The sequence below is a fragment of the Dreissena polymorpha genome, chromosome 9 (assembly GCF_020536995.1).
Source record: "Dreissena polymorpha isolate Duluth1 chromosome 9, UMN_Dpol_1.0, whole genome shotgun sequence".
Lineage (NCBI taxonomy): Eukaryota > Metazoa > Mollusca > Bivalvia > Myida > Dreissenidae > Dreissena > Dreissena polymorpha.
Genome location: NC_068363.1, coordinates 69,259,200 through 69,277,744, shown reverse-complemented (window position 1 = coordinate 69,277,744; position 18,545 = coordinate 69,259,200). Strand labels below are relative to the sequence as shown.

At 33.0% G+C, this 18,545-nt stretch overlaps 1 protein-coding gene across 1 annotated transcript in view; it reads right to left on the bottom strand.

Moving 5' to 3' along the window:
- The window catches only part of LOC127846134 (atrial natriuretic peptide receptor 1-like), a 47,389-nt gene that overhangs the window by 17,686 nt on the left and 11,158 nt on the right, over positions 1-18,545 (bottom strand). Inside the window, exons 7-11 of the mRNA XM_052377311.1 lie at positions 17,307-17,439; positions 16,625-16,712; positions 14,345-14,471; positions 13,127-13,231; positions 12,726-12,797 (exon numbers count right to left, since the gene is read on the bottom strand). Of these exons, the coding sequence (XP_052233271.1) occupies positions 12,726-12,797; positions 13,127-13,231; positions 14,345-14,471; positions 16,625-16,712; positions 17,307-17,439 (525 nt within the window). The remainder of the gene's footprint in view (positions 1-12,725; positions 12,798-13,126; positions 13,232-14,344; positions 14,472-16,624; positions 16,713-17,306; positions 17,440-18,545) is intronic.

The following is an 18,545-nucleotide window of genomic DNA, read 5'->3' as shown; positions in this document are numbered from 1 at the left end:
TACAAATCTTAGCACAAAAAAGTATTAGTTTTATGGTATATTTGCTTAAAGGGTTTGAAATTGTTCTCTGAATATATTTAATTTATTTTTGGTTATAGCAATCATTTCTTCAATTCTAAGTCTACGCTGGAGGTAATCTTTAAAGTTATGGACTGTGGGTATCATTGCCTGGTTCTTGTTCTTAAAAATAAAAAAAAATCACCAGTAATGTTATAAAATTAACAGCTACGGATGTTGGTGAATTACCATCTTAAACATTACAAAAGCTAATTTTTTCGTATGTGTAGTCAATTCCACTACGTGTATTAATTTATGTTTCAATGTACAATTTAAGATCATGCCAGAATGTTTGTATTTGTCACGTAATTACGTATCGTTCGTGGAAAACACACAGTAACAAACAAAGTTCATTTCCTTTTTCATCGTGATTTATTTCTGTTGAATATATTCTAACACAACACAACGTTTCCAAAATGTTTGTCAAATACAAGATACATGCGAAGCCCGCAATGGGCCCATCCTGCGAAAGCCAGCAATAATGCGGCTTGTATGTTCGGCCGTTTAAGTAAGACTGTCATAAATATAGATATAAACAACGAAAGCTTTGATAATTGTTATGTGTACAATTCTGATTGGCTGTGTAACGTCACGTGTCTACATGTACAATTCTGATTGGCCGTTTGTTAAGTCACGTGTCTGCAACCTAAATATACGTATGCAACGGACACCTAACGAATACATACGGAAATGACCGAAGATTGACACATACGGTAAGCAAATATTCGTGTCCGGTAATTATAACCCGAGGCTAATGATTTGTTGATCCAGATGGCTGCCTATTTAAGATTGTATGAAATGTGGTACAAATTTCGATCATTATATAAATCCAACAATGCCCCAAATGTGCGTTTTGTGTGCGTTATGTTACACAACTTTCCCCCTTAATTTGATTTTTTTATATTTTATGATTTAAAAAAATCTTTTAAAATTTTACTATTGAATTACTAATGAAATAACAAAAACTACATTCATATAAACACACTCAAATGATGGAAAATATGCGGATAACAATATAATTTCCTTGACAAGCATCTCTGCTGAAATAAATAACATTAGTAATTAATATACAATTTAAATGTCAATCGAAATGTTGTGTAGAACATCATATGTTGATCGTTGGCCATCTGTACATCTGGTGTCGTCCATGTTGTCTTGAAGTTGTAGCTCGCGGCGAATACGATGTTTCATTGAAGTCATTGCCGCCGTCATGAAGATTAGCCGATTGTGGATTCGCCCGTGGCAATTGGAATGCGTTTGTTGATTCAGCTCTGCTTTCCGATGTTTAACTTGCGTCGTCGATTGTCGTTTCCGTTGTATTCATCGTTGTTGTTGTTTTCGTTGTCGTTTGTACTTTTGTTGATGGCCCCAGCGTCTTCATTTCTCTCGGGACATTAAGATCTTCTATTGGCCATAATGCTCACGAGGTATTAACTATAGCAGTGTTCTCCTTGATGTCTTAGGCCTCGGAAGTATCATTCCAAATGCGTTATCTACGCACGTCAAACAGTTGAACGGCTGCATCTACTCTATAGTGTTTAACGTCACAAGTATTGTGTCCAGTGTTGCGTCACTTGTTGTCCTTCGAAATCTTCTGGCGTTGGTCTTCTTTTAGCGATAGAACCAGGTATTCACTTTGAGAGTAAACGCCGTGATGTTCCATTCTAATTATGTTGTTTGTTTCTTCTATTCGTTGTGGAAGGCGTTGTCTCGCGAAGTCGCTCTTCTTCGGCGTTGTCTTCAAATCTCGATATTTTTATCTGCGTCGTGGTGATACAAGTATCAGTTGTTCAAAATCATGGCAAACATTTATAAATATCCCCTTAGTTATTGTTAAATATCGTCATGACAACTTACTGTGATATCTTATTCAAAAAAATAAATTCTTTACAACGAAAAAATATTAGTCAATTCCTCAAAACATACTTCGGATAAGTACATGACAGTTTGACATCTGACAAGCAATTTACTTAATATGACCTGTGTACCGCCTAAGACTGTCATTTTACGCACGTGCAGCCAGTAAATTTTTGACAGGCGCGCGCCACTTTATTGACCTAGAGAAATGGGTAATGATAGACGTACCTGTTCATATCATGGTTTCATAAACCTCATCTTTATCACTATAGGTTTGCCGTTGGGCATAGATTTATTGACATGTTTGACCTGTGCACTTGTAAAAATGCGCAAATATGACAAGGCAGACTTTTATATATATGCATTCATAATATAAGAACACGTATCGGTATACTTCAAAATTCAGGTCTTTACTCCTAATCGAACTAGTCAAATAATTCTTATGCGACATCGCATCTTCTGTCCATAGCGTAATTTGCTTCGATGGCACAGGGATAAATTCTCTAACTCATGAGGACGCTAAGGTTATCACAACCTCGGGCTCGGTATGTCCGAACGCTGATCAGTCAGCCGTGCTCATAAAATATAATTGTAACCCTTAAACAATTATATTAGAAATTTACTGCGTACATATCGTTATATTTTAACTGCGCTATACGCGTCAGATCGCATTAAATTATTACTTAAAATTACTCAAGACCTTTAATATTACCGATATCCTACATATATTTGCAATCAACACAATGACGTATATACATATTTACATAATATTTTTTTTAAGTTTCTGCCCTATTCATATTCGCAATTACCATTACTGTTCTTATTTCCTATTTCTTTCTTTTACAATTCTGAAACTATTTTTAAATTTTCCAATAATTTTATTTATTCGTCCTCTTTAATTTTCTTTATCATTCTAATAAACAAAACCCGCCTTATTTTCTTTATTAAAATAATAAACAAAACTGTTTTGAATACTCTTATTTTTCTCGTACATTTTAATTTAATGAAAATTTACAAACATTCTAACAATTTAAAATGTATTGGTATGCAAAAAAAACCCATAAGTCCGTACATAATCCTATATTCTAACAATACCAAGAATATATAAAAATTCTTTAAATACTCTCTGTGTGTACACCTTTTATTTAATGATTTCCATAACTCATAAAAATAATGTAAAACTCAAATATCTCTTTTTATTCTCAATTCATCGCTATTTATAAAAATGTGCCGATAAATGCAAAATTTGCATGATTTTGATATTTGTAAAATTTGTTCGTACATAATTTATTATCATCATTATTATGTTTAACATCTAACTACATAAAATTCTTTAAAACAATTCTTAAAAATTTCGTTGTCATGGCGCCTTTTACTTTCATTTTCTACTTTATAAATTTTGAAATTCCCTCTCCAAGTTTGCCATAATTGTTTTAAACAACTGACCTGAATTCATGTCGCGTTGTGGTTGTGATGTTTTCATTTTTTCGGCACGTGATCGCACTTGTGATCGTACTTCGGTCGTATCCATGGTACACGGCTCCATAAATGTACTGTGTAGCGTAATTACACATTGTTCGTTGATATCACACAGTAATAACCAACAAAGTTCATTTCTGATTTCTTTGCGTTTTATTTCTGCTTATTAACACAACACAACGTTTCCAAAATGTTTGTCAAATACAAGATACATGCGAAGCCCGCAATGGGCCCATCCCGCGAAAGCCAGCAATAATGCGACTTGTATGTTCGGCCGTTTAAGTAAGACTGTCATAAATATAGATATAAACAACGAAAGCTTTGATAATTGTTATGTGTACAATTCTGATTGGCTGTGTAACGTCACGTGTCTACATGTACAATTCTGATTGGCCGTGTGTTAAGTCACGTGTCTGCAACCTAAATATACGTATGCAACGGACACCTAACGAATACATACGGAAATGACCGAAGATTGACACATACGGTAAGCAAATATTCGTGTCCGGTAATTATAACCCGAGGCTAATGATTTGTTGATCCAGATGGCTGCCTATTTAAGATTGTATGAAATGTGGTACAAATTTCGATCATTATATAAATCCAACAATGCCCCAAATGTGCGTTTTGTGTGCGTTATGTTACATATTGTTGTGCAGTCCCAAAACATATGAATATTTGAGTCAATCGTCATGCAACAAAAATCGCATAAATTGGAGGGTTTTAGCCCGCATTTCAGTAAAAAGCTATTGTTAGGAATAATTCTTATTAAATATTTATATTGGAATTCTCTCAATTTAGTATCGTTTGTAAGCAATAGAGGTTTAACAAAGATACTCTTAAAATCAAGTCCTTTTTCGAAATGTATTTCCCATTTGATAATGGATTTAATAATATCTGGACCTTAATAGGACTTATTTGGAGTAAATAAATTAGCATAGTTTTGTTTTTTTTGTTGATAAGTGAAATAAGGCGTTCCGGTTGTTGATAACTGATAGCTTCTGTTTTCAGCTTCTCTTTCCAATGTAGTGGGATACTTTGAATTAATGTACAGTATTTCAGAAATTCGGTATTTTCCAAATCATACAGTTGTTTAATTTGATCGAAAGTGTAAAAGTCTCGAACTCTATAGTCATACAAATGCTCCACAAGGTCGATACCCCTGTCATGCCATTTTTTGTTAAACAAAAAACCAGTGTGTTTGTTTTTGATATGTGAATTATTCCAAATTATTTCTTTTCCTATATTATCTATATTTCTTTGGATATTTAGTTTAGCCCAAGAAATTAAAATTTCTTTTAGAAATGAGGATTTAATGGTTAATGATTTAATATCATTTGGCTTTAAACTATTTCTCAAAATGAAAAAGTTGCCATAGTTTTCTAAAAAATAACTGAACAGGGCCGTCCGTATTGATTCCGGCTGATATATCAAACGTTTGATCCAGCTTGCCTTTAAACCAGCTATAAAACTTTCGATGGCAATCATTTTAAGTCCACCTTGTTTGTAGTCTTGTATTATTTGTGTTTGCTTAATTTTATCAGGTTTCTCGTTCCGAACAAATTTGAACATTTTGGTTTTAAGTTCGTCGACTATACTTTCATTTGGGCGTTCTAGGACTGTAAGTGGATATATTATTTTTGGTAAAGCAAACATTTTAAGAACAGTATTTTTTCCGATTAAGGAAAGTTTCCATTTCTTCCATTTTTGTAAACAGTTGTTAAATTCCTGTAATTTATTTGAAATATTGTATTCCGTAGTTGCATTTGTTGTATTATACAGTTTTATCCCCAGCTCTGTTGCGTGTTCGCAATTCCATTCGAATTTTTCGTTGGGGCAATATTTTACATTTTTCATTTGTCATAACTGAACACTTGTTATTATTTAGTTTTAATCCTGATATGTTAAAAAAATTGTTTATGGTATTTGATGAGGTTTTCAAAGGACTGTTGGCTGCCATCCAGTAGGAAACGTGCATCATCTGCAAATAGTGTTTGTTTTATTTCAATATTGCCTATTTTGACTCCTTAAATATTTTGATTATTTCTTATATTGTTAGCTTAAAGTTCTATGCAGATTATAAATAGGTATGGTGAGAGGGGACATTTCCGTCTTACGCCCTTTTAAATGTTGAAAAATTCTGAGAAATAACCATTATTGGTAATACATGAATTTGAATTGCTATAAAATAATTTAACCCAATTTTTGGTTGACTGATTGAACCCCATTGTTTCTAGACATTTGAACATACAAGTGTGATCCAGGCTATCAAAGGCTTTTTGGAAGTCTGATCAGAAAATGAGTCCAGGTTCGTTATTGTCATTTACTTTGTCGATTTTTTCATTTAAAATTCGTATATTTTCCCCGATATATCTTCCTTTGATAAATCCTGTTTGGTCATAATTGATTAATTTTTCAAGGAATATTTTTATTCTATTTGCAATCGATGTTGTTGCAATTTTGTAATCCACATTCAATAAAGACACGGGCCGCCAGTTATTTATGGATAAAATATATTTTTCCTTTTTCGGCAATAGTGAAATAATACCTTGGTTTTGAAGTGGGGTTAAATGTCCGTGTTGAAATTAAAAATTTAAGGAATTAATTAACTACTGCTTGATATCATTCCAAAAGAGTTGGTAAAATTCAATGGTCAAACCATCCGATCCTGGGCTCTTATCCTTTTTCATTTCCTTCAAAGCATTGAAACATTCGTAGTCTGTTAGTTGTTCAGGATGTTTTGTTCTATCTTCATCTTACAGTTTTACAACATTTTCAAAAAAAGGACTGTTGTCATCATAATTGTGTAAGATGTCAGGTGTGTAAAGGCTTGGGTAATATTCTTTTATTTCTTTAAGTATCTTTACATGGTCATTTTCTATTGTATCATGTATTCTTAGTTGTTTTATCACCTTTTGTTCAGATCTTTTGATTCAAATTTGCAAAGAACTTTGTTTGTTTTTTTCAGCCCCTTCAATCCATTCAGCTTTAGATCTTATTAAAAAACCTTTGTTTTCTTCTCTTAATGCATTGTATGCATTCTTTTTCTTTTTTGTAATTTTGCATAAGTATTGCGTCGTTTGGGTTTCTTTTAAGTTGTTCTGCCATATTTCTTATGTTATTTTCTAGTTCTTTTTCAGTTTTGATATTTTGTTTCTTTTTGTTTGCCGCAAATTTAATGCTTTCATCACTGATCCTGCCTTTAATTAGTTCCCAAATATTAATAAATTAGGATGTTCATCACTGTTGAAATGGACAACTTCTGTGATTGAATTTTTTATGTTTAACTTGTAATCTGTGTCAAATAATAAAGTGCTATTAAGTTTAAGGTAAACTGGACCTCTTTCAATCAAATCAAAATGTATGTCTAGGATAACAATAGAATGGTCTGACTTGAAGCCAGTTTTTATTGAGCAATTTCGAGCGTTACTTATAAGGCAAGATGATATTAGAAAGTAGTCTAGTCGGGAAATTTGGGGGGTTAGTATTTGAATGCCAAGTAAATGCTGATTTGAACGGATTAAAATTCCTGTAAATGTCAGATAAATCGTAATTATCTTTTATATAATTCACTTTATTTGAGCATTTATTTTTCCAAGTTGTCCTTCCATTTAATTGGTTTAACTTAAAATCTTAAACCACATTAAAATCTCCTCCTATTATCAAAGAGTATTAATCTAGACTGGTAATTGTATTATCTAATGTATTAAAAAAAATCAAGGTCGTCATTATTTGTGGCATATATGTTAATTAAAGCAATTTGAGAATTATATATTTTTACTTTTTGGACCTGTAGCCTTCTTACTGTAATTTCTTTATAATCGATGATATGTATTTGTTGGTTGGGTTTTAATAGAATTCCGATGCCTAAGGTGTTTGTACTTTGTCCATTGCAAAAAACGTCCTATCCCCATGCTTGAGCCCAATCAGTATTTAATTGTTTGTTATCATCATGCAGCTCCTGTAACATTGCTATATCAATTTATTTTGTTTTGAACCATGTAAAAACTTATTCGCGTTTAATTTTTGCACCCAGTCCTTTGACATTATATGTACAAATATTTAAGCTTGTCATGTTGTAATATTATTATGAATGTCCACCATGAGTCTATTAGTAGTATAAACATTTTAAATTTTACCATTTACCTCCAGCGTAAAAACTTTAACATACATTTCAAGTCTTGGCATAAGGCGCGTATTAAATAAATAAAAAAAAGATGTGAAAATGATTTATAGAAAAAAGTTGCGTTTTATCAAGGATTCGTCGAAAAAAAAGACTTGTAATATGACAGTATAATATTTACATCATTACACAATCTAGGCCTGTTTACATTGTACATACCTTATAAAAGCAATACCTTATCAAAACATCATTTTCATTGTCACAATTGTATCATCTGCAATCATGTCAATAAACAACATTTTAACATAACACTATGTTTCATGACTGTTAATATTATACATACTATCGTCATATTCTTATTTTACCAAAGCCTATGTGTTACAAATATTGTAATCAGTGTTGTTTTATATACGAACTATTTTACACAAAATGTGTTATTAATAAAAAATACAGTCACCATGCATCGGTGGCCGAGTAACAAGATTGGTATATTTTATTTCATTTGAGCTTTTCATAAAATTTTATTTTATTCACGCGTTCAGTTTTTAATCATTTTCGTTTGCGTTTTATTGAAAAAAAAAGATATGTCCATACAAATGTTAACAAGATAGTTTCAGCCAGCGGCTCACAGTATTAACTTTATAAAATAAGTTAGAAAAAAAAACGATTTTGACAGTTTTCCATGTATGCTTCTATAAATGGTAGTTATAACTGTACTTAGTATAATAATCTACCATAGAAAAAAAGATCAAGCTGTAGATTCAGTGACATAGTGACAAGATACATTAGGACTATAGTACTAGCATATTAATTTACGGTTATTTCTAACATACACCATGATCAATGTCGTTTGATTTTCATATCCATAGTGACAGAAAAATATAGGGTTAGTATTCATTTAATAAATCTGAGTACTTCGTTTAAAAACACAGTAGTCTTAATCGTACAAGCGTTGTGTATCTAAATGTTACCTTTTTTTAATAAATATGTGTATGAACGTATTTACACGTATGTTTCCCCGTATGGAGATCTTGTATTCAAATTACAAGAGGACTTTGAGGGAAGCATTTATGATTAATCAATAAATAATCTTTTCGATCGTTCTTAGGTCAGTTAAACGAAAAACCGCAAATGGCCCAAGAATATTCCATGCGTATTTAAATTAGTCGTTTAGAATCAGGTATATAAAAGGCTTTATTTCTTGTTAAAAGCCGATACATTGATATGGATGTGCAATATTTATGAAGACGAAACTCTATATTGAACTCTGTTGACATCTGACTATAACTCACCTAACCGTACATGTATGTGCTAAATGTTTTATCAAAATACAATTAAGACATAAATGAACCAATTAAGGAGTAATACAAACAATGTTGTTATAAAACATGTGGGCTTCTAAATGTAAATAATTCTGTAAATATGGCAACAATATAAATCATCGCAACTCTTCAGTAACACATAACGCACCCACGCACGCACGCACACACACGCACGCACGCACGCACTCACGCACACACACAAACACACACAAAGCATCAACTAAAAGCGCTATCAAGGTACTCATATGCCCATAATATAGCTCACACATAAGCTCAATATAACTAGTTTATGCACTGCATTTTTGTTAAACCTATTGATCCTAAGCCAATTAAAGGCTTAAATATTTCCATACAACGCAACATACAACAAACAGTTATCTTGTTTGTCGACGGCACTGGTTTTTATACACAAGATTTTTATAATGAAGTTTAAATATCGACAATTATTAGTTTTAAACTGCATTTTGGTTACTCTGGTAAACCAGTAGAGAAAACAACGACTTCGCCTCAATGGATAAAATATATAATGTTCACATGGTTAAAGCATGAGGAGGCATGATTTACTCGTGTATTGTTTTGTTGACTTTTCCAGTATGTGATTTTGTAGTATAGTTTTCTAAAAAAAGAAGGGTGATCGACAAGCAATTTGGGTTATTAAAAGAGAAAAAATGATATCATTATACTAAGCACTGTCTATGTGATATTATTATTAACACAGATCTTGTAAAATTGAAATTTTAGTGATATGTGTTGATAATTAAACTTCTATTTTTTACGATAAAGAATGTTTTTTTTAGTATGTTTTACACATTTATGGCAAATGGAGGTCAACCCAGGTTTGGTAGCTTTCTTACGGGATTGTTTGGATTCTACCAGATTTGTTTTTGTAGCGTAGAGTTACGTTTACTGACCATGCGTCTTCGACTTCATCACACATCTTTTTTGATACACATTAGTACGTGAAGATTCAGTTTAGTCAGATCTTCATTAATGAAGACACCGGTGCTTTTCAGTTTCCGTCTATTGCTCATCACCGTTTCCCTGGTTAGTCTTAAAACGAACCGCACTATGATGTCTCTATTTTTATTGAGTGGATTGGGCAACCGATGCGCGATGTCAATGTCAGACAGGCTTAGGTTTGCAATACCTTTTTCGTTGAGCAACACTACAACTTTTTTCGCAGAATCAATTGCAGTTTCTTTTGTATCGGTATCTTTGATTCCCCGTATTTTAATATTGTTTCTCCGGTTTATTGTTTAGTCTCGTTTTCAAGCTTTTTCAACTTCTCTTCTTGTTTCTTAACCATCTCTTCTAGCCTATCATTTGCTTCATCTTTGGCATTGACCTTACTTTCCACCGTTTTTAACAATGTTCTTAGGGCGTCACACTCTTGCTCTTTCTCAAAAACTTTACTTTCTACAATCTCAATTTTTTTAATTACCGATTTCAATAGGTCGTCTTTCATCCATTTGATCAACTCTTTTAAGGTTTCGCGAAGGCCTTTCATCACTACATGTTCAAGCTTACCATTAACTTTATTCATCGAATCATCTAAACGTTCTAGCTTTGAGTTGATTTGCCTCATTTGCTTCAGTACCTTTTCTAGTTATTTCTTAAAACATGACACATTTGGTTCTTCTGTATCAAGTTCATCAATGCAATCAATACTTGCGTCGGAAAGCTGTCCTTTCTTTTTCTTCTTTTTCTGCTTTTGGTTTGTTTGTGCCTCAGTAGACTTGTCTCTAGTTCACTAGTATTGGAGACATCGCTTCGTTTTCTTTTATTATCATCTAATTCTTTGGCGTTACTATTGCCCTTATCAGTGTTTTTGTTTTTTGTGGGTTTTGCACTGTTTTACCCTGTTTACTTGCCATGGCTGTACCTGCTGTATGCAATCTTTTTTTATCAGTATACTTCAAATTTAGGCGCGAGTAATGTCGAGCACATTTAGTTCATCAAAAACACTTTTTCTAGAACTTATATTGCTTTAATTTACATTGTATACGGTAAGAGTCACTTACATGCCATCCTCATCACAAATCCTTGATAAAAAACCTTTGAAAAACACTGTTTATATCATTGTTTACGCTGATCAAAGCTTGTTTGCGGAACCTATTTCCTTTCAAAATAACCCTATTAATTGCCCCGTGTTTGGAATTTCGAGCACTCATCGAGCATATCTTTAAATCGGGTGATACTTTCTCAGTTAATATCTATCTGTTTTTCTAACTAATTAGCTGACTTCGTAATGCTTGAAAAAGATTTGTACATTAAACAAAATGTTCAAGTTAACTAGGTCAAACAACATAAACACCAGAACATTATATATTCGAATGAATAATGCTTAGCATCCAAAATTATGTAAATGAAAGACGAAAAATACTACAAAATCACATACTGGAAAAGTCAACAAAACAAAACACGAGTAAATCATGCCTCCTCATGCTTTAACCATGTGAACATTATATATTTTATCCATTGAGGCGAAGTCGTTGTTTTCTCTACTGGTTTACCAGAGTAACCAAAATGCAGTTTAAAACTAATAATTGTCGATATTTAAACTTCATTATAAAAATCTTGTGTATAAAAACCAGTGCCGTCGACAAACAAGATAACTGTTTGTTGTATGTTGCGTTGTATGGAAATATTTAAGCCTTTAATTGGCTTAGGATCAATAGGTTTAACAAAAATGCAGTGCATATACTAGTTATATTGAGCTTATGTGTGAGCTATATTATGGGCATATGAGTACCTTGATAGCGCTTTTAGTTGATGCTTTGTGTGTGTTTGTGTGTGTGCGTGAGTGCGTGCGTGCGTGAGTTCGTGAGTGCGTGCGTGCGTGCGTGTGTGTGCGTGCGTGCGTGGGTGCGTTATGTGTTACTGAAGAGTTGCGATGATTTATATTGTTGCCATATTTACAGAATTATTTACATTTAGAAGCCCACATGTTTAATAACAACATTGTTTGTATTACTCCTTAAATGGTTCATTTATGTCTTAATTGTATTTTGATAAAACATTTAGCACATACATGTACGGTTAGGTGAGTTATAGTCAGATGTCAACAGACTTCAATATAGAGTTTCGTCTTCATAAATATTGCACATCCATATCAATGTATCGGCTTTTAACAAGAAATAAAGCCTTTTATATACCTGATTCTAAACGACTAATTTAAATACGCATGGAATATTCTTGGGTCATTTGCGGTTTTTCGTTTAACTGACCTAAGAACGATCGAAAAGATGATTTATTGATTAATCATAAATGCTTCCCTCAAAGTCCTCTTGTATTTGAATACAAGATCTCCATACGGGGAAACATACGTGTAAATACGTTCATACACATATTTATTAAAAAAAGGTAACGGGTGATACTTTCTCAGTTAATATGTATCTGTTTTTCTAACTAATTAGCTGACTTCGTAATGCTTGAAAAAGATTTGTACATTAAACAAAATGTTCAAGTTAACTAGGTCAAACAACATAAACACCAGAATATTATATATTCGAATGAATAATGCATCCAAAATTATGTAAATGAAAGACGAAAAATTTAATAGATAAAGAATATCAGTCGAAAACTTAAATGAACACTTGATACACGTCATTTTGACGTAAGTGACCCTTAATTCATAAGACCCCATTCCGGGTCCAGTCTTACCTCGATGATATAATCGATCATCGATGAGAAGAGCCTAGTCTACTACATAGTTACGTTTTTACCTTGATAATATCAATGATTTGAATGAACCAGTCAACTAAATATCAAGCCCGTACCTTGATGATATTAATGCTAAACTTTGATCAATCTACTAAATACCAAGTTTATACTCGTATGATATAATTGATCAGACTGACACAGTCTTCTACATATCAAGTTCTCACCTTGATTATATCGTTGATCAGGGAATATTTAAAGGCCCAGTCAAGCTCTATGCTGTCATTTTGAAGCATGTCCTGTAATAGCGGATAGTTTCAGCATAAACTATTCACTGAAATGGTATTTCGACGTTTCCTCTGGAGTTTAAAGTCTTTTGTAATAATGATAGTTATATTCATATACTTTCAGGCGACATACTAATCATTATGTATTTATACATTTAATTTACTACACAATTTTTGACGTTTTTATGGACGTGCATTAAAGCGTACAGTAAATGAGTTTTGAGGGAGTGAGGGGAGGCCAATATATATGTGTGCCTCATTTTTATATCAAATTATATGACTGTGATTTATTTTTTATTTGTTATGACGTGATGTACAGCATCCGACTATGAAAGGCTTACCTGTAGGCTACCTCGGGAACAGTACTCCATGAGTAGAACATTAGAGTTGGGTTGTAAGCAAGCACCCACAAACTTTGCGATGTTGGCGTTCGACAGAAGCTGCATCTGTAATATGACAGAAATGGTTAGGTACATATTCATTGTAACCCTTTCTCCCTTTAGCAAACAGCATAAAACCAGAACAGCCTGCGAGTAACTCAGTGTCTGTTCAGGTTTTATGCTGTTCGCTGCGCATCAGTATAAAATGGTTGGAAATGTAGCCATTAAAATTAGAATTGAGTAAGAAAGGTATTATTCAAATGTATTTAAATTTTATCTTCTAAGGGACCACAAATGCGTCAAAATACGTATCTAAGGGGTAAAGGGTTCAGGAATATTCTCACACCTCAGTAGATGTTTCTATTAGTTTCTTATATATAGCTTGTTCATGTTTTTAATTTTGTTTTGGTAATACAGAGCTCATGTTAAGTTTTGGGGCTAATTTATTAAGGTCATTTTCAATAAAAGTGCACTGCTACCTGCTAGATATGTGTATCTTAAATTAGATAACACTTTATAAGTACGTGTACTTTGCAAGAAAAAACAACAACAACAGCACAACAGAAGTAATGTTACTTTTATTAACGCGTCTAGAGGACTGAACGCTTAATGCCGAGTCACACAATAAATCGTTTACGTATACCTGTCTACATTCCTTGGCCAGTTCGTGGGAAATGTTCAAGTGACGGCAGTGAAGTTTACGGACCACAACAGTTTCGTTGTTTACGTACGCGGTCTGGGTGAAAACTTGTTGCATTTCATCCTGCTTAAGAAAAAAAAACTCTGAATTTAAAATCAAGTGTTTGATGTTAAAATTGGAAATAAAGTTTGACGTATTTTTTTTTATTCGTTTGATACTATACGAACTATCACTGCATGAGGCTATTAACAATATTAAACTATCTAACCCTTGCATATTCAAAGGTTTTGATAAAAATATCAACACGCCGATGAATACATGCCCATTGCAGTATTGACTTGTTTCAGACCTATTTTATTTGTTCATATATCAATACATACTATGATATAAATATCAAAACATATATGTGTGTATCCTGCTATAAGGACATATTATACAATAATCCGTATATGGACCAAATTATTCCATAAAAAGTCTTCAAATCAAACTAATAAAAGAAGTAATATATTTCTTTTTGTATGGACCACCGTTCGTTTTACCCTAGTTTCCATCGTCAAAAGAGATTTGGACATGAAGGAGTCATTTAGTCTGGTCTTCCTCAGCTTGACGTCTTCGTACTGGAAAAGCCATGACTTCTGGTCGATTTCCTGTGCGAGTTTAATTTTCCTAAAAAGAAGATATATACCATGTATATGAAGCTTATCATCAGTGTTTTAAATTGCTTAATAAATTGATGAATAGAAGAATAACAATTGAAACAACAACTGGATATGATTTGTTTAAAAAAGATACCTCTTTGTAAGAAAACTTGTTCTCTGTTTCTAAATACCGAATTTTCATTTAACAATCTGATTAATATATATTTGAATGTTCATTTTAAAAGTGTACACTAACTTAATAAAACATACTATATACATATTTGGTTTGTATACAGTTTAAAAAATATAATATAGTACTAATTGTTTTTTCCACATTTTACACATATTCTTATTGCAGTGTATGTGCCATTACATAAACACCGGCAATCACGATATCTTTACTACGTGTCTATTCTGTCCGTTGACAGTTGGTCTGTTAGGAGTGTGAAGTGAGTCGATGCTAATTAAGTAATTAATTCCGGAAAGTTATAATATACGTCTGTGGCTATTTAAAAGCAGTCAAAAAGTGAGGGTGCTTTCAATTGGGCTGATAATTAGTTTTCATAAAATGTGTTATGCTAATATATATTTCGTGATATATACGTGTTTGCTTTGCAATATTGCGTACATAGAAGTACGTGTGAAGTCTGTCATTTTGGTATGCTTCAGCAATTTTATCAACTCCTTCATACATGTGAGAGATTGTTAACGTGTCAATACAATTTACTTGCTTTGCAGCCATTTAAACAAATAAATTGGATATACATGTACTGATTTTTTTTTAAAACGTACATATAATATATACATGCATTATATTATAGTAGGTTCCTTTTCGAAACTTTACGGCAATTATATACAATCGGGAAAAATCAGTAATCATGGAAAGCATGCGCACAATGTTTAAGGTTGTGATATTGGCGTAGATATCGCTATGAAGGGTGGGGTCACAATCAACGTCAGTATGCATCAATTGCAAAAGAAAACATACCGTAATTACACTATGTTTTCGGACTCTAAAATTTTTTTTTTTTCTTGTCCGAAAACTTAGATACGAAAAATATTCACAAAATACAGGTGTCCGAAAACTTAGAGTCGAAAATTTGAGTGTTCGAAAATAGCGTCAATTGTATCAACGACTACCGGTAATAGCACGCGCTTGTAAAATACCATGCCATATAGTAAAACTTACAGTTATATATGTTTGCATGGCATTTAAATAATTTTTAATGCTTAATTTATTCGACAGAAAGTTACTTCAAGGTTGTACTTTGACCAACGAGTTCAAAGATGCGCATGTGATGTACCAATACTCGCCAGTAATATGAATCTGTAATTAACGCAATAAAAAAAAGCAAAATACGAAAGTTGTAAAACATTCAAAAGGGTGCATCACACTTTAAAGCATTTATAGTATTTGTCACAGTTATTTTACTGAAAAGGGGTAGTACCATTGCGGTGAAAATTGAACTGTTAATTGGCACTACCTCTGGTAATTGTCATAACGCTTATGCTATCGGGTGAAAGCATTATTTAATACCAGTTTACAAGATTATTAACCCAATAACACAAATGTAATGGTCCGTTGCCCTCTGGCATGCTCCTGCCATGTTTTATGTTGTTAGTTTGGTTGTAAAACCCCATGACCGAAGTGTCATTAGATATCGACAACAGGACCAAAATTTGGTAAAAAAGCGCTGTAAAATACACTGTCTGAAAACTTAGAGACATTAATTATGGGCGAAAATTCGTGTGTCCGAAAATTAAGAGTCACGAAAAATAATTATTTTTGCTAAAAAAGGGGTGTCCGAAAACTTAGAGTGTCCGAAAACATAGAGTAATTACGGTACTCCAGATGTGTGCTGGGTGGATGTGTAGTATTTTAACTGTGTTATATTGGTATATCAAAGTATAATTTGATATTCAGCTCATAAACAATGTTTGGGAATAACGAGATACCCAAACATTATTTGGACATTACACTGAGACATTGAAATACCCGAGCAACAGTTTTTACCTTAGACTTCATGAGCAAAAGGTAGTACTGAGTGTAAACGAAAACACTTCGAATTCACACCACTTAAATGAGATAATCAGATATGCATAATATTAAACAAATGGATGATAACTATCTTAGAGCAGCAATGAAATTAAGTTGTAAAATTAAAAATAGTTCTGTCAAACCTATAAAGAACGATGATAGCGGTGGACACGACAGCCAGCATACCCGTCAGTGTGATACTCAGAACGGTAATCAGTGTAGTGTTATCATCTGAAAAGTGTGAACACACATACACGGTAATCAGTGTGATGTTATCATCTGAAAAGTGTGAACACACATACACGGTAATCAGTGTGGTGTTATCATCGAAAAAAGTGTGAGCATACAGAACGGTAATCAGGGTAGTGTTATCATCTGAAAAGTGTGAACACACCCACAATTGTATATTTTGAGAATGGTGGTATCGCTTGAAAAAAAGTGCCATGCCATATACTCGGTATTCAGTTTGACGATGTACTCTGAATTGTGTAAACAAGTGCATTACTCATAACGTCAATCAGTAGACTATTACCCTCTGTAAAACAGCGATCATGTTTGATAGTTATAATTGCTATCCGTGCACGTTATGCCATGACAGGTGTGTACTCGGTTTATACTGGGATATTCAGAATGATTATTAATTATATTAACGACTGAACATTGTGAACAAGATTGGTACTGAACATTTTGTATCCGTGTGGTGTTTCTTATGTAAAGTTTCAAAAATCGTTCTACTTTAAAGAACGGCAACAAATAAAATGTTAAAAAACGTGATAGGCAATTTTCTTGTATTAACCCGACAAATATATGGTGTGCCACGCTTACCGATGTCAACAATACAAAGCGCGCCGGTGTACCCACAGGTGGGCATATCCGGCGGAAGTCCTTTGGGCCACACAACCGCGACGCCCTCTGTCGGCACGTAGAGTTGTGTAGCACCCCGGAAACGACCAATCTTCTGCATTATTGAAAATTATAATGGGACAATTATTTTATTTTCTCTAATACAGTTTATGTTTATGGTGTTATACACTGGATGAACATACAGTTGACCTATTTTAAGCAAGAATTAAATTAAATTATTTGAAATAATGCAAACGATCTTTTATTTAAACACCATTACTAAAAATAATGAACGATAATACGCATACGACTTGAAAATAAAAGTAATGCAAATAATTATAATTGTAAAAGCGATCATTAGAAAGGCTTTAAGGCGTTATTTCGTGCATTGCTTCAGGCATCAAATGCGAGTGAGACAGAAGGCATATTTTGCGGAATATAGTTTCAAACATCCGCAAATGCAATTCAATCACCATAAGTAATTTGGACGGACACAGCGGCGACTATATAAGCTTATCTTCATTTTCGGATGTTTGATTCACTTTTCTCCTTTCGGGCAATATGGGATATTACGGATATGTATCAAACCGTTAATCAAATTATAAAGCCTTGCAATTATTAATGATTTTCCCATGATAAACTTCATCTTCATTTAAGACTTTTATCATGTAAAGTTCTGAACAATTATAAATAAGTGAATTTGTTTCTTTGTTTGCTACACAAATGATAGAGTATGGAGTAACACAGAATTACAGAGAAAATCAGATTGAATAAACGTGCCATAATATTACCTATGCGATAAAGCTTAAGTTTATACGATGGTTTATACGATCGAATTGAATGCAGAAGTGTGTTAAAATTTGGTAAGCGTAATCGCAATTTCTTTTCGATAAGCGGGAAAACATATAGCATCTTTGTATCAGTTGGAATAAAAGGTACCAATTAACCCATTTATATATATACAAAAGGCCTTGGCAAACAGTGTAGACCCAGATGAGCGGCGTCTCATCTGGGTCTGCACTGTTTGCTTAAAGTAATATCTGTAATAAATATTCTAAATATAGAAATAAATATACTAGACATCCCTAATTTTGAAAATAAATTGATCCAATTTAGAAGGATGGGATATTCCACTAGGCATAAATGGGTTAAACATGCTGCGTGTCACTTGTGTCGTCCGATGCTTTTTTTATTTCGAGATGCAATACTTGTGATATGTGT